Genomic DNA, 17,367 nt, shown 5'->3' with positions numbered 1-17,367 from the left:
CGGGAAGAGAGGGGAGGGACTAAGGGTGGCCTGGGCGCATGCGCAGCTCAACAGGTGAGGCAGCTGCAAGGCCGCCGGTTTCCTGGCAACGGCCTGGCGAGGAGATGAGGTACGGAGGGGGTGAGGAAGCGGAGAAGCACTCTGCGTATGCTCAGAAGTGCTTCTGGTGACGGCTTGGGTATTTAACGGCCGTTTGTGTTCTGGCATTTAGCGTTCGGCCGGGTGCAGGTGCCCCCCCTCAGGTGTCGCTACTACACACGAGGGAGGGGAAGGTATGCGCATGTGCGCGCCCTGTGGCGATTCACGCGATGTGATTGCTTGCAATGCGTTACGTGGAAGTTGGTTTTTGTAGTTGTGGAGCATCTCGCCGTTTCTACAAATGTTTCTGCACTAAATGAGTGTCAGTTTCTTTGAACTGCGAAAAGTTTTGCCTCTCTGCTTTTTGGCCCCTGCGTGCTTTTATCTCTACACCCATTGCTAAATGTGCAGCTAGAATAAATGGGCATGGAAAATAATCTAGGCATACTTCTAAAAAATGTAGCATATTGGAGTATAGACGGGAAAAGGGGCCTAGAGGTCCCAGATTCTAAAACTGACTGGGAAACAACCTGGTGAAGTCAATTAACAAATATTTGTCTCAGACCAGACACGCATGGATTATGTGGAAGCACAAAACCTTCAAATTAATTAACATCTTGTATCTTAGCTTAACAGTTATAACTTTGTGATCTTGCATATTCCTCACATATCATAAAGGCAACTAAAACAAAGTTTTAAAAAATTTAAAAATGGAAAAGCAAAATTGTAAAGCTTTACCATAGAGAGATAGTAGTATTTGGCTTAGCATTCCAGTACTTCAGAACTGTTTGAAGCTTCATCTAAGCCTATTAATTTTTATAACTTTCCATTGCATGGCTTTAAAATGTTGTAATGATATTCATTATAGCCGGATCACATAATTCACATATCATGCTCTCATCCTGAAAATGCTATTAATTCTCCTATACTTTGTATAAACTATCCCAGTTGCAAATGGAAAATAAAAACAAATTTGTACCCTCAAAACAACTCTTTTCAAGTAAGTCTGTAAGCAAACTTTAAATCCAGTATCAGCTTGACCTTTGATACATTATTTACATTATAAATTATCTTTACCCAGAGCAGTTAACTTCTGTACAGTTCCACCAGCACTGTAGCCACATTAGAGATTTTATAGCATCAAAAATGGGAATATAAATATTTTGACAAAAAAAAATTAAAATATCTTTGGATCTTGTTATGCTTTGAATTTTGACTCTGGCTGCTTCCATGCAGTTCTTTTGCTTTACCTTGGATCCCAGTGATCTATTCTGAAGCATCCTCACAGTCTTGTCCATTTGTCCATTTTATGGTTTTCTGCTACTTTGATGTGCTCTTTCCCAAATCTATTTTGCTATGATATTTCTGGAAAGATTGCAGTCAAAGTGATTTTGCCCACCATGTGAATGGGATGGTTCAGAATTTTTTTAAAATTGTTTTATTAAAACAGAAAATAGTATTGAACTGTAGAAAAAATATCAAAAGCAGAATATATAACGCAAAGTGACATTAGACAGTAAACATAATATCAAAAACAGAGTATGTAACAAATTTTTAAAACTACATAATAATATAACAAAAAGTAACATAAGAGAATAGACATAATAGCAAAACCAGAATATATAGCATTAAAACTACATAATATTTCTCCTCTACATCAAGGTTCAGAATTTCAAACCTTCCATCCACTTCTGCGCTATATTGCTGCAATCTCCTATGACTGCTGGGAATCTATTGATTTCATTAATTCTCCATCTTTCTTGTTGTCACTTAAAGCAGATTATAGAATTATAAAAATAATGCAGTGAAGACATGCAGTGAAGACAATTTAAACAATTAATAAACAATTTAAAAACCTGGATTGCACAATTAATGAACAATGACAAAGTTATAATACCCTCTTCTCAGCAGCAGCACCCACCTAGGAGATAAACAACTGCCTAGGTTGGCACACAACCTTGCCTTCATTACCACTTTGTGCTGATGGGGATGGGTGCTGAAGGAATAACAGCCCAGAGAAGTCTTGGGGTTCTGCACACTTCACTGGCCACCTGCTGCTGCTCTGGGGAAAACAGACCAGTTCTGTGGCCAAGCAGTTCTCTCTCCAGGTCCTGTTTAGAAAGGTGCCTCCTGTCACTCCAACCAATTTTGATTCCCACCATCATTTTCCTGTCTCTCGGGCGCCCTAAAGTTCCAGTGCAGCATCCTTTCACTGCTGCTCCCATCCACATGGGCCAACCACAGCAATGCTTGAGTGAAACTGGCAGACTCCAAGTTGGTCTGCTTCACCTGGAGCAATGACGGCAGGGCCCAGTTGACAGAACCTGGCCACAGGACTTTTTGCCTTCTCTGCATTGATGCTATTCTCTCTGCATCCCAGCTGTGCAAAGCACCCAAGAGTAGGCTCAGACTGCAGAGTCTCTTGCAGTGGAGCCACAGCCAGCAGCAAGGTGCTGCTGCTCCTCACCTACAGCCCCAAGAATGCTGCTGTACTGGAGAAGGACTTCTTTATCCAGAGTCTTCTGCAGATGCAATGAAAACAGCGTGCAGAATCAGCGCCATGTGGATTCAGCCCTTGTACCTGTGACAAGTCAGTCACTCAATGCAAAAAATGAAATACATACATGTTAAGTTGTTTCCCTTACCAAGCTGAAGAACATTTCTATTCTCAAGAATTCCAAACATATTCTTTTTTAAATGATGATTTTGGGCTCTCTCCCACTCCCAGGTCTTACATAAGCGCAAAACACCTTTCTGAATGACTGACAAATCCAGACTTGAGTGAATTCTTGCAGCTGGACGATTCCTGCCTTTATCTCTGGTTTATCATGGACCTGCCAGTGGAAAAATGGAAGCTGTATGCCAAGCAGAAATGGACTTCGCTGGAGCCAGCCCTGAAGGAGAAGTTGTGTCCTGCCCTGTCACTCCGGGATTGCTTTCTTCTTTTCTCGCCTTTGTTCCAGTAAGTCATTTCCCAAATGCAGCTTCTCTGTCTAGATGTTGCCCAGAAGCTTCTCTGCTGAATCTGCTGTGCCCCAAGCTCAGCACTCCCTTGCTGTTTCTCCCTCATAGATCTGAAGATGAAGAGTATTTGTACAGTCTGGCCAGGAACTACTGTGTGAAAAAAGATCCTAGCATGGTGCTGCTCTACAAGGCAGAAGGGAACGAGAGGTTCCGGAAGAAGGAGTACAGAACAGCAGGAATGCTCTATTCCAAGGTAGAGGTCTGGGGGGATGCGGGTGCTGCAACCCAAGTCTTGGACAGGGGCTTCTTTGAAGCCACCCTGGTATGATTCACTCCAGCTGTGTCGTGCAGTTCGGGCATTAACATGGCATTTACTGTTAGTTATTCATTAAACTCCTAGCCCATGTTTCTTTCACTGTATGCCATCAATAAGCTCTTCCATCATATACTGTTTGGGGTTGATCTGTAACAGTAATTAGCACTACAGGTTTAAAGCAACTTAAATCCAGTTTAACTTTCATAGCTTCTCACAAAATCATCCTGAAAATTGCAATTTGATGAATGTATTGCTCCTTCAGAGAAGTAGAATTCCCAGAGTTCCTTCCTAGGAAGCCATGTCAGTTAAATAATTTTGAAATTTGTTTCAGTAGCTTGTTTTAAACATGCCTCTGCTTTTGCCAGCTCATAGTGCTAGTCCTTGGCTGGAAGATTATTTGAAGAACTTTCTGGTTTTGCATGGATTATTTTGCTTTCCTGTATCTCCATGGCCTGTGTTTAGTTAAGTTTGTCTCATTCCCGTGCTTCAAACTGAGCAACTACAAATCTTTTTTCTTTTAATTAAGAATTTTATTAAAACAAAGACATTGAAGTAAAGTAAGTTATACAGATTTTAAATAGTTATACAGATTCTAAATTAGACAGTAAATGGAAAATTATACAATCTTATACAACCAGGGGCGGCGCAAGGATTTTTGGCGCTCGCGGCTGGCTGGCCGGGTGCCCCCTCAGCGCGCGCGCACCGGCATACATGTGCCCCTCCACGTGGGCCCCCCTGTGCGGCCTGCGTGCACCCCCCCCACATGCGCCCTCCCCGTGCGGCCTGTGTGCACCGCCGCCAGCCCGATTGCTGGGGCAGGTGGCTCTGACAGTGCGCGGGTGGCCTCCAAGCTCTCCCACTTGGTTGCCTGCGCCGCTGCAGATGCCTACCTGCAGAGGCTGCGCCCGGCCGGGAGCGTGTGCTGGCGGTGGCGGCAGCGCAGGGCAGGAGGGATAGGAGGCTGCAGCTCTGTGGCGCGCGCTCCTGCCCCCCATGCCTCCGCCGGTGCTCCCTCCGGCACCCTGCGCCTGAGGCCACCTCCTACCTGGCCTCAGTGGGCCAGGTGGGCCCTGCGCCTGAGGCCACCTCCTACCTGGCCTCAGTGGGCGCGCTGGCCCTGTATAGAACCAATAAGCATATGAACAATATAGATGTAATAGCTTTGAGAGTAAAACAAGCAATACATTCCAATTTCCTTTAACTACGTAACATTTCTCCTTCTCCCTCCCTCCCTCACTCTAAGCTTCTGTGTCAATCAGTTTAGCCTAAGTAATCGAAGAAATCCTTCCATCTTTTCCAGAACTTGGTTATTGGTCTATTTTGTAAGTAGGTAGTCAGTTTGGCCATTGAAGCATATTCATAAATCTTATCTCTCCACTCTGAGAAACCAGGACAGGCATTATTTTCCCTTCGACCTGCAAATAATACTCTCGCTTCCGTCACCGTATAACAGAAGAGGTCTCCTTGTTCTTTTCTCACATTAGTTGGTAAGATATTTAAAAGCATACTTTTTGGATTTAAATCAGCAACTACAAATCTAGATAAGGAGAGCCTCTCTTTTTTTATTATACAGCTGTACACTGAACCGAGCTAATTTCCAGCATTCTGTAATGCCTGAACATTCTACTCATATACTAAAATCCAGACTTTATCAATCTGAAATTTAGCACAGGAAATCTGCCTGGAAAGGACAAATGTACAAAAAAATCCAGAAGTCAAATAGCTGTTATAATAGTTTTTATTAATAATATTTTTGGCACAAGTGAAGAAATGCTGCCTCTCCAGAGGCTTGGCTGAATTTTGAATGCAGGGTGGTGTGGGGGTGGGGGGCTTACTTTTTTCTGTTGTTGCTCTATTGCATTCTGTGAGAAGGCAAGAAAAAAATTAAGCATTTCAACCATCAGTTCCTCCCCACCACAAATGGCTCATGTAACTCAGTGGGAAAGGAAAGGAAAAAAGAAACCCAGGAAACTTTAATAACAAAAAAAACCTTTGTTGAAAAGAAGTATTAAGGCACCCTTTTGACCATTCTCCAAAAACCATGAACGAGATAAGCCTGCCACGTGAGCAGTGCAGATGTTGCACAGTTGGACGTTTCGTGATTACATATTTGAGGTTCCCTGTAGCTACCTCTTCTCTATGGTTGTTGTGGGTTTTCCGGGCTGTATTGCCGTGGTCTTGGCATTGCAGTTCCTGACGTTTCACCAGCAGCTGTGGCTGGCATCTTCAGAGGTGTCTTCTGTGGCTGGCATCTTCAGAAGATGCCAGCCACAGCTGCTGGTGAAACGTCAGGAACTACAATGCTAAGACCACGGCAATACAGCCCGGAAAACCCACAACAACCATCGTTCTCCGGCCGTGAAAGCCTTCGACAATACCTCTTCTCTTCCTTTTGTAAATCCTTTTATCCACAACTGGCATTCCAGACTGTCTCTTCAGACAGGCGTTCTGTGGGGTCATCCACATGTAGGCTCTCTGCTGAGCTGCTGCTTCTTTTTTTTTTAGCATCCACACAACATTGCCCTCTAATCAGCCACTTTCCAGGTTTCCCTTGTCCTCAGGAAACTTTCTCAAACCTAATTTAGTACAATCTTTCTGTAAAAAACACAGTCTAAGTGTGTCAGCAGGCTGCCTGCGTGGGCAGGCATGTATTTTCAAAAGCCCCACCCATCCACACTGGTGCCATTTTCCTTCCATCAGCCCCTCGTGGCTGCCATTTTTCCCACCACACCTTTTCCTTGATTGATTAACAGATCAACAACAGCAAAAAGTTCTTTTTCATCGTTTTTTAGATGCAAGGGATAGAAAGACTAAGACAAATTTTGCTACCCCCAAAGTAATCTTCGGATCATTGGTAGTGGAGAGTGCCCTCAAGTCATAGCTGACTTATGGCGACCCCTGCTGGGGTTTTCATGGCAAGAGACTAACAGAGGTTGTTTGCCATTGCCCGCCTCTGCAACCTTGGTCTTTGTTGGATCATTATCTCTCAGCAAATAAAACAGTGTGACTGAGGTACAGGGAGTGAGGGATCAGTAATAAGTGGCTTAATACAGTAGTCTCTGATATTATCATACAAACGGCACCACAAAATGGCTTTTTGAGGGCTTTTTTAAAAAAAACCAATAATTGCTATTGCACAGCAAACATGACTCCTTTTTTTTAAAAAAAGCCTGAAAGCTTTTTCAAAGGAACTATTAGATTATGGCAACGTATCATTATAGCATGACTACACAGTAGTAATTACCAGTTTTTTTTAAAAACAACTTCCATTGGTGCTAGGAGGAGATGCAAGAAAGATGGCAGCTGATGATGCCAGGAAAATGGAGAATCCTTGCCATGTAGATGCAGCCTGTGTCACTCATTTTGACATGAAGCCAAATTCTTATTAACCTTTGGCCTCAGTGAGCACTCCTGCCCCCCCCCCCACACACACACAGGCAGAGAATGGGGGCTATCATAGCAAAGAACTCAGTGGTAACCAAACATTTACCTAAACTTACACAATGTGGAATCAAGCTGGTGGCCTTCATGTCCGTGGTTTCTGGCGCATGAGTGAAATATTAAGTGCTTGAAGTCTTCTCTTCTGCCAAGAGTTTCTGCAGTGTAGAATAAGGAAGTTGCTTGAGGGGGACCTGTACCATGTCAGTTTCCTTTTAATGTAGATGATGGAAAAATTGATCAAGACTGAAGATTTATAGATCTCTTTTGAGCATTTGGTCTAGTTTGCATTCATATTTGGTAATTATTCCAGCGTCTCTTTATGGCAGAACAGGATTATTCTTGTAAGTGGGACTGAGATAAGCAGCTGGTTCTTTGAGTTGCCAAATCCACTGCAGTTAGGGTTGCCAACTTCCAGGTGGTGGCTGGAGATTTCCAGGAATTACAACTGATCTCCAGGCCATAAAGATCAGTTCCCCTGGAGGAGATGGCAGCTTTGGAGAGTGGACCCTGTGGCATTATAACCTTCCCTCCCCAAGCCCCACCCTCCACAGACTCCAATCCCCAAATCTCCAGGAAATTCCCAACCCAGAGTTGGCAACTGTGACTGCTGCTGGTGGGCCCAGGCACCCCGACAGTGTAGGGTTGGGGCCTGAGGGAGGGAAGGACTTGCCAAAACCCACTGAAAGTGGGCATGGCCCAGCCGAGTGTTGAGCCAGGAGCTGCACAGCTATGCTGATGCTCAACCTTCTGTTCCTGACAGGCATTGGCCCACACCGAGGTCAGTACTCCAGAACGAGCTGTGTGTTATGCCAACCGCTCTGCAGCCCTTTTTCATCTGGACCAGTTTGAGGTGAGCTGGAAGCCACTTGCCCAGGAAAGAAGAATGCATTTTCTCTTTCTACATACAGTGCTAACCTGACAGATTGCAAAACCACAGGGCGCTCTCTGCCTCAAAAAGCTGCAAAGAGGCAAAATATCTCCCTTGGCCTGCTCACCTGCAGAAAGGAACATGCCCTCATATTGCAGCCTGGTGAGATATCAGCGTTTGCAGGTATGGCCTACACAATATTTGCAAGACCTGTAAGGCAGAGCAACGCCACCTCTATATTGCATGAGGAAGGGTGAGGCTGTGGAAACAGTTGTTTTCCTTGGGCATTGATGGCCGAGGCACAGACTAAACCAAGGACTTGTCACTCAGTGCTCTGAACTGCTGTGTGGCAACAACTCTTCACAGTGAAACACTGTGTAGAGTAGAGACAGGGCCGGTGCGACTATAAATGCCAGTTGGCTTCCCCCCTGTTTATATGGGGGTAAATAGGATTCATTTTAGGAAGACTTTCATCCAAGTGAGTCGGATGAGGATTGAAGCTGGAGGCAGCATGTACGTCCTGTGGCACAAAACCCGTCATTACGGAGTATGAGCTTCTGTCCTGTCTTTAAGCAAAGAAAGCTGGTGTTGGCAGCAGACTCCTCAGGAGCAGGGATCCACTGAACAACTGGTGGCTGGGGATTGCCCTTCAGGACGGCTCCGAGGACTGGGTCACATTCTGGAGGAGCTGAGTCAAGGCTTCTGGCTAGGCCACTGCAAGCCAATCATACAAACTGGTTAAATCAGCTGGACTTCCAGCTCAATCTAAGGCTGAAAGTGAAGCAGCCCTCCCCAGTCCTGCCAGGGCTTCACAGGGCCCTGATCATCCAGACAACTAGAGCAGTGGTCCAGTTTGATGGCAGGAGCAGGGGGCCAGGGGCTGGCGCTTATTTGTTGTCAGGCCATTCCTTTGCAGGCCTCTGGGTTTTTTTTTGCCATTCCTGTTTCGTGAAGGAGGACTTGGTGGACTGGTGGTCCAGGAACTGGCTTTGCAAAGAGGCAGGATGGCTGCCCAAGGGGATGGAGAGTTGGCAGCTCCTCCTAGTTCCAAGGCTTTAGAAGTAGTCCCTTCACCTGAGATTTTGGAATCCAGGTGCTCTGGGCCTGGGGGGAGTCTAATGATGCTAGTGGTGACCCCCTGAGCCCCACTGGCAGTCCCAGCTCCTCCAGCTCTTTGGATGAAAAGACCATTCCTGGGTCTGAACCCAGCCCAAGAGAGAGGTATTGACAGCTTCTGTGCTCGGGTGGCCACTTACCCTCAAATGCAGATATTACATAGTGCTTATGCTACTTACTTCTGACAGGGATGCTGGAAAATGTGGGGAAGGGGGAGAGTTTGTTCTTAGCCGATAGACCATCATGTGATTAGGCCATGGTACACTGCAACATTCAGACATAACAAAACCCTTTCCTGGCATTGTTTTTCCCGTGTTTGCAGGTGTGTTTGGAAGACATCGGGAGGGCTCTGGAAAAGGGCTGCTCACACGGATTGTACCCTAAGATCATGCTGCGGAAAGCAGAATGCCTCCTTTCTCTAGGGAGACCCCAGGAAGCAGCTGAAGCCCTCTGCAGTTTGGAGAGCAAAATGTCAGCAGAGCAGAGTCTGGCAGCTGACAGCTCCCAGATGCTGCTTAATAAACTTGGCCAGCTGAAAGCAAAAGCCTGCCAGGGGAGCAGCTTTGTCCGTCCGCCTGCCTTGCCCAGCAGAACCCAAAAGGGCCTTGAGCCGTGGGAAGAAAACAACTGGATTTCGTGTGCCTCTGCAGCGGTGCGCTTGAGTGTATCCCCAAGCAAAGGGCGCTACTTGGCTGCTGCCAGGGATATTCTGCCTGGGGAAACCTTAGTGAGGGAAGAGGCATTTGTCAGCGTGCTGTGCCCAGGAGAAATCCTCTTGCTCCGAGGCAGTGCTGACACAACATTGGACGAGCCGTCTGACAATGAAGATCTTAATTGCCACCATTGCTTGAGGCGGTTGCTGGCTTCTGTTCCTTGCCAGGGCTGTAGTTACGCCAAGTACTGTAGCCAGACATGTGCACAGCTGGCGTGGAAAAATTACCACCGGATAGAGTGCTCCCTCGGGGGACTTCTTCTCACACTGGGAGTTTTCTGCCACGTCGCCTTCAGAGCTATCCTGGTGGCTGGCTTTGCGGAGGTTAATACTTTAACCAGGCAGTCATGTGGAGATGACTTAGGGGAGGCTGATGTTGCTAAAGTCTCAGCTTCCAAGGAGCAGGATTTGGCCTCTGTGCCTGGTTGCGATGTTGATGGGCGGTACCGCAGCTCCTACAGAGCTGTGTTCAATCTTCTGCCACACACTGAGAAGCAGAGTCCGGAGTTCTTGTTCCTCTGCAGCCTGAGCATAGCTGCCTTGTGCCAGAGACTTGAAGATGCTCATCTGGCAGCTCTAGTTTGCGGGAAGAGTATATCTGAGAGCCAGGAAGGAGCAAAAGCTGCTGAGCTCAAGAACTTGGGGGAAGCCATGCTAAAGCATATGCTGCAGCTGCGGTGCAATGCACAGGCTGTGACCACGCTGCGTGAGTCAGGTCAGTGCTTGACGCTGTTGAGCAGGTAACTGCAGGATGTGTTACAAAACAAGGAACTGGCAATGACCAAAGCATTCTTAACAGCCTGCAGATTTTGCTGGCTCTCTTGAGGCTCTGAAACCATTATCCCCTTCCCCTAGGATCCGGAGACAAACCGGTTGCTAGCAGTGAGCAAGTACGTCTAGCCGTGGGGCTCTTCCCTGTAGTCAGCCTACTGAACCATTCCTGTGATCCAAACACCAGCGTGACTTTTAAGAGCACCACTGCTGAAGTCAGGGCTTTGCAACCAATCGCCCAAGGGCAGGAGATTCTTCACTGCTATGGTAAGTTAACTGTCATTGCCCTTCCCAGAAGGAAGTGGGTAGCCAAATGCTTGAGAATTCTGTCCTGATTAGCAAAGTCAAAGTCTACAATGTGGCCGATCTTTGGCTAGTGCTTTTATTTATTCTCCTCTACCTCTTTAGTGAAAACGGGGCACAAGGACTCAGTCTTATGGACCAGCCCCGTTAGTTGCTGTGCCAAACCCTGAAGATGCTGGAAAGAAGACTGAAAAATTACTTTCAAATTCCTGTGTATAAGCTAGTCCTTATGATGTGGGCAGTCAGGAATTTGAAAAGAGTTTTCCAGCCTCCTTCCAAGCACTCTTTTTTGTTTTAATGAATTATATCTGAATTCTGCAATTTATAATCTTAGTTTCAAGCCGATTCAAGAGCCCAACTAAATGGCAAATTGGGTTAAAATGTTTAAATATTTATCGTTATTTCTGTGCAACCTGATTTTTTTCCCAGCTGTAGGAAAGTGCAGATGAAAACTAGGAGTGTGCACAAACATTTTGGGTTGGATCCAGACTAAATTTTCTGCCCCTCATGCCACTCCAAAGGGTTTCTTGTTCCACAGGAGCAACATTTTGGGGAGTTCCGTTTTGGAGGTCCAGTGGGAGGGGGCAACACAGGAAAGTCCTACTGGTGGAAATGCCATCCATTAAAAGATTAAATTAGCCCTGATCCAACCCTTAAACAGCAGTTGCTTCATTCTGGATGCAGACCCATCACGTTCAACTTGGTAATCAAAGGTATTACACAGATTTCATTTTTGTTTTTGGATTTTACATGGACCAGTATAGTTGTACAATGTTTTTTTTTTAATCCCACCTTTCTCCCAGAAGGATGCAAAAGAAGCCCATGGTGCACAATGCCGATGGGCTGGTAGGTGTGATGTTGCGGTCTAACGTCCCCATGACTGTTTAAATGTGTCAAATTGCACTGCTGATTTTAAAAAAGGACAGCCCTCCCATATCATGGTAGGAGATTGAAACTACATTTTTGTTGCTAATCTGTGGCTGTCTTTTACAAAACCAAGATAGGAGGAAGCTGGGAGGAGAGAAAGCGGCAACCTGTTCTATGATATCTATATAAGCAACCTCAGGATTGTTGATCCTCTCAGCTCTGTTCCCTTTGGCTGTTTTTGTTGTTGTTGGTGTTCATTGTTCTCTTGTGGCAGGGCCCCACAAGTGCAGAATGGGGGTTGCTGAAAGGCGCAAGGAGCTCCTTTCGCAGTATTTCTTCGAATGCCAGTGCCTGCCCTGCCGGAGTGAGCGGGGATCCAGTTCCCAGAGGAGTGCATCCCAGCACGGTGTCTTCCGTTGCCCTGCCTGCCAGGCACCACTGCAGGTAAAACTCAAATTATGTCCCCCTGGAATCTGCTTAGGTGGTGCTTTTTAGTGAATGAGCTCGGGAAGGCCTTTGCCCATCGTTCACATCCTATACTCGCCTCATGATTGGAAACCTCCTGGTATGCCTTTGTTGTACGTCCCCTTTTGGTACTTTTTCTCAGAATGCCATCATTTTTTGTATAATACAAAGATTTGGCATATGCTTCAGTAATGAACACAGTACTCAGCAGCTTTATAAGCATGTTGCCTTCACTGTAACCTTCTTGGCTTGTTTCTCATCCAGTTTCCACTTGCTGCTTCATATATGGGGCAAGGTGTGAGTGGAACTGATGTATGGAAAGGTAGCTGTCAAGTAGAAAATTGCAAGTAGCCATGTTGATCTGTTAGGGTAAAGACTCTAATGCCCCAGCAATGCAGTTACCTTTTGTTAGGGCCAACTAAAATGTCACAAGAGAGCGAGCAAAACTCTGATTCTGCAGAACTTTTTTTGTAAAGAAATCCTTCCTTTTCTTGGCGTGAATTAGGCTGGAGATAACCTTTACCTGCTGTGGAGCTGTCAGTTGGTTTCTAGGATCATATTATGCAAATTCCTTATCAGCTTCCATTTGTTTCTGGGTGCAATCAGAGTGGTGGTATTAGCTGTTGAATTCCCGAATATTTGGGCCAGAGGATAATTAAGGTATCATTTATAGTATGAATGTCCAAAGTCTGATAGTTGGTCGGTATTCATGAATGACAGGACCTTCTTAGTAGAGGCACCAAGACTCACCACTTCTCAGAGAGACCACAATTCCAAATCTTCTTTGAATAAAAACGTAAGAGACTTCTGGCAAGTTTTACTGGATAAGACATTTCTGCATATATAGCTGGCATTCTTCTTGCTGTTAATTGTTTATGTTGAATTTTCTGCTCCTGTTTTTTAAAAAAATTAGTTTATAATTGTTGGTTTTAATTGTTATCAGTGATTATTTGTGGGCCACCTTGTGGACTGTTTCAGTTGAAAGGTGGAATATCAATATTTCCATTTCTAATGCATTACGGACTGGGAAGTAAGGCTGTTACGAGCTGTGCAGGTGCATGTGAGGAACTGACTCTCAAGTGGACTCTTCTGCCAGGGAGAGGGCATGCTCCATTGTTCTCGTGAGGCCTGCAAAGTACAGATCTCTGAAGATCGCTTACAGCATCAGCTGCATGAACTCCAACAGCTAACAAAGACAGCCCTGGAGCTCCTTGATAACAGCCAGCCAGGTAAGAGCTGTGTGTTGTGCCCAAGGGCTGGGCGCTGGCCAAGGGCTGGCTTGGGAGCCTCTGGTAGACAAGGAAGCTCACCAGTGGGTCAGGCAGCTCAAGACTAAGTCTAGCAGTCCAGGTCAGTTCACAGGCATGGCAGTCCGAAAGCAAGGCAGGCAGGTACAAGTCCAGGAGTCAAGCCAGGGTCGTGAGCCAGGAGTTCCGTCCATGGGGAGCAGGAGGCAAGGGATGGGGGGTGGGGGTCAAGGGCTTCCAAGCACAGGAATGCAGGTTATAGGGAGTGGCAAACAAGGTTGCTTCCTTGCCGAGCCCTGCTCAGCATCCTCCTTTTATCCTCATGTTCAGTTATGAGGCTGAGATGCAGGTGTTCCCTCTTCCTCTCAGTGCAGCACCTTGTCCTCGGACATTAGCAAAGTCCGGTGCTGCACGCACAGGCATACACTCCTCTGCTGTTCCCTAACCACTGCCTTTTCCTGGCCTCTCCATCACGTGGCTGGCTCGGAGGATGCTGGCCCTGCAGGCTCCTCTGCTGGCAGCTTCCCCTCAGCCCCACATTAGCCTATGTCCCCAGAGGCTTCTCCGGTGGGTTCCTGCTGTTCTGATTGTGGCTGCTCCATGGCTCGTTCTTCAAAATCCTCATCCTCCGAGGAGGGCACGACAGCTGGCGGTGAGGTGGGGGCAGCCTCCTCCGAGGGGGCAGCGAGCTGGCTTATGACACCGTGCGCCCACAGGGGCTCTGCTCCCTCTTGACCCACTTTTAGATGAATCACAACCAGGTGACAGCATTGGCCTCCCCAGGCTGCATACAAATTGATCTTCATGGTAATTAATAGCTCTCTAGAAGATGCTGAAGGCCAGCTAAACAGGCAGAAATGTGAAGTTTCCAAACACTTCATAAGGCAGCTGTGATCTAGGAGGAGGGAAGGCAGCATGGTATAGCCTGGTCTCAGAAGCTAAGAGGACTCCATACTTGGATAGGGGGCGGAAACCAAGGGAATCTCTGCAGAGTAAGGCAATGGCAAACCACGTCTGCTTCTTACTTGCCTTGAAAGCCCCTTGCTGGGGTCACCATAATTCACTGGCATCTTAATGGCACATAAGTATGTACAGATGTGATCCAGGAAGCCCTTGATTCAAATCTTTCTCTTACCACAAACTCTTAGTCTAGCTTTGTCTCAACAGATACCTTGTCTGCAATATGCAGGTACAAATTGCAGCCTACCTTACAGGGATGTTGTGAGAATTGCTGAGATAGTCTGTGAAGCCCTTCACATGCACAGGTTCTTTCTAAACACTAATAATAATCATAGCTTAATGAAGGAGGTGCTGAGTTATGAAATCAGACAGCCTTCCCGATGTAGAACCCGGCGTGCCCTGCATATACCTCAACTTGCTCCCTTTTCCTTCTTAAGAATTCTGTGACACTCAAATGTCTGCTACACTGCCGCCTGTTGTGGTCCAGTAAGCTGCGACAGAGCACTCATCTACTGGACTGCTATGCAAGAACAGAGAGCAAAGAGGGCAAATTTGCTCTTGGTGATGAAGGAAAAAAAGCAAAAGCCGAACCCAGCTTCTCTGCCTGTGTTGCAGCAGAATGAGAAGCGGTGTCTGGGAGAGACATTCACTTTGCGTGTGTTGAATTGGCAGATCGGTCGGTGAAGCTGCTGCTGAGATGCAGGTTGGAAGCTCGAAGACTCCTCTCTCCGGAGCACTTGATGGTGGGCGAGATGGAGGATCACTTGGCACAGGCCTACGTGACCCTGGGTAAAAGCTGGGCATATTCTGTCCTTGAAGCTGATTTAAATACATGTTGTTTTTAAAAAGAACTCACCCTGCTGGATCAGAACACTCCGTTTCACGGTCGACCTTGAGTTTCTACTGTTCTGTGAAAAGAAGCGGGAGAGGAAGGTCTCCTGTCCACCTTCTCCCCCTCTTTCCCCCTTAAATTAACCCCCTCCACAATGCATTAAGCATTCCCACCATAGATAACTTTACCTCTTTCAACTCTATGATACATTTTATGAGATGGAACAGCCTAAACCCTCCAGATGCATCACATCTGTACAAGGTCATTACAATGCTGGAGGTCTATTTCCTGCAGATTTCTAGCTAGGGCTTTGTGGCCTTCATGCAGCCATACAGAGCTGAGGTTGCTAAGCCATTGTCCGTGACTCTAATAAGCCAGCTGCCCGTTCAAGCCCCATCCTTGGATCTGTAAAGCCAGAATACTTTTGTTACCTTATATGATAATAATAATAACATAATAACATTAGATTTATATACCGCCCTTCAGGACAACTTAATGCCCACTCAGAGCGGTTTACAAAGTGTTATTATTACCCCACAACAATCACCCTGTGAGGTGGGTGGGGCTGAGAGAGCTCCAGAGAACTCTGACTCGCCCAAGGTCACCCAGCTGGCTTCGTGGAGGAGTGGGGAATCAAACCCGGCTCTCCGGATTAGAGTCCCGTGCTCTTAACCACTACACCAAACTGGCTTCACATTTAATATTTTACAACTGTAATTTCCATATTTGTATAATTCGATGTAGGTGATTTTCTTTGCGCATTTTGGTTTTAAAAACCAAACTCTTCCCCTCCCCTCCCCTGTTTGTATTATACCCTATAGCAGAATGACTAGCCATCTTTTTCTCTTTTCCAGGAAAGTGGCAGGAGGCAGCAGGGCACCTGCATAGCAGCATACAGGTTGTAGAAGCCCATTATGGGCCCTCCAGCATCGAAGTGGGTCAGGAGCTCTTCAAGCTGGCACAAGTCCTTTTTAATGGGTAAGCACACATGCACGTCCTCCAGTTTGCAAGATGTGAGCAAGTCTGTTAACGATAGGATGTTTTGGAGGTCTTTCATTGATAGGGTCACCATAGGTCAGAGGCGACTTGACAGCACATATAACACACGCACGCACATGTCTCTGCACATCACACTCTTCTCCCTCCAGTGTGATCCATGTGCTATGCCCAGGGGCGCAAGACTTGAGATCTTCTCAAGGGTGGCCTGGCAAAAGCAGCTGCCATTTTCAGGCCAAGAAATGCACAAGCAGTCTTGAGGTTCAGATGTTCCCTCTCTACCCCGCCAGTGGCCTTCCTGGGCCCCTTTTGAAATAGCGCACATTGCATTTTGGCAGCTGAAAGGGCACTTTGGGGGGGGGGGTCTTGCAGCAGGGAAGCCTTGTCTCCTTGTCTTTGCCCTGGAGATATGCAGCTGTCTCCTTTTCTGACTAGATGTGCTGTGCCAGAAGCCCTGTGCATTATCCGGAAGGCCGAAAGGATCTTATCTGTGCACTTGGGTCCCCAGGGTGGCCAGGTCCAAGAACTGCAAGAGATGCAAGCCTGCCTCGAAGAATCACTGGGTGCCTCCACTGCGGCAGGAGGGAGATTGTTGTCATAGGGAAACCTACACACCATGCGGTAAGGCTCAGCCCAGGGAACGGAGCAGCAGTGCCCACCCCCATTGTCCTTTCCTGCTCATTGGGGCAGATACGCTGTTGCACATCCGCTAAGAGAAAGAATCATGTCAGAAAGATGCACCACAGTCAGTCATTGCAATGTTGCCTGCATGGCTAAACTAACCCCCCCCACCCACCCCACCCTCTGTGCTCGTTCTCAGAAACCACAAAGTGAAGTGAAGGAAGTGAAGACTGCAGCCATCAGATATGAGAGCCATGACGACCGGAAGATGGGGGCCGTCTGTCATGTTCGCAGAACTGGTGGTATCCTGAGCACCAAGTGTGATGGCCTGGAAGTGTCAGGGGGTCCATCCTGCAGCAGAAGCAGCCATGGAATAATCTGACTATTGAGGCTGAGTTCCCCCAGTCAAAACACGGGAGGGTCTTTTTTAGATCAAGTACTCAGAATATTTGGTGTGAGTGGGAAGGGGCAGGTGTTTTTTGTTCTGGGGTTGTCTCCCCCTCTGGTAGCAAATCACTGGTACCTCTGGAGGTGCCGCTCCATCATACCTACCCTGCAGTGTGCAAGGGACTGTATATGTGCATGCGCGCACACAGATCCTGGCCCATCCTACATCGGCCTGTCCTTGGGATTTGGCAGAGTATTGCCTGTGGTAAGAATGTTGCATTTATTATCTTGGATGCTACGATTAAAGATGATGTAAAAGACACAATAAAGAATAGAGATTTATCACACTCGCACACTACTGTCTCCTTTTTGTACATATATCCTATAAGCTACAAAGTAAGGGGCAAGGTAAAAGATTGTTCT

At 46.8% G+C, this 17,367-nt stretch overlaps 1 protein-coding gene across 2 annotated transcripts; it reads left to right on the top strand.

Annotated features, from left to right (window-relative positions):
- Positions 1 to 58: 58 nt before the first annotated feature.
- Positions 59 to 17,291, top strand: SMYD4 (SET and MYND domain containing 4). 2 transcript variants are annotated; one of them, XM_055001281.1, is made up of 12 exons: positions 59 to 109; positions 2,807 to 3,040; positions 3,151 to 3,295; positions 7,560 to 7,649; positions 9,106 to 10,210; positions 10,351 to 10,533; positions 11,711 to 11,880; positions 12,998 to 13,130; positions 14,781 to 14,897; positions 15,795 to 15,918; positions 16,445 to 16,557; positions 16,757 to 17,291. In XM_055001281.1, the coding sequence occupies exons 2-12, from the start codon at positions 2,907 to 2,909 to the stop codon at positions 16,768 to 16,770; spliced, it is 2,328 nt and encodes a 775-aa protein (XP_054857256.1). In that variant the 5' UTR covers positions 59 to 109; positions 2,807 to 2,906; the 3' UTR covers positions 16,771 to 17,291. The 2 variants fall into 2 exon arrangements, with proteins under 2 accessions (XP_054857256.1, XP_054857255.1); XM_055001280.1 differs by having other exon boundaries at positions 16,372 to 16,557.
- The last annotated feature ends 76 nt before the right edge of the window (positions 17,292 to 17,367 follow it).

This window comes from Eublepharis macularius, chromosome 17, assembly GCF_028583425.1.
Source record: "Eublepharis macularius isolate TG4126 chromosome 17, MPM_Emac_v1.0, whole genome shotgun sequence".
NCBI classification, from domain to species: domain Eukaryota; kingdom Metazoa; phylum Chordata; class Lepidosauria; order Squamata; family Eublepharidae; genus Eublepharis; species Eublepharis macularius.
The sequence above is the reverse complement of the archived record's forward strand: the minus strand, read 5'-3'. Positions and strand labels throughout refer to the sequence as shown.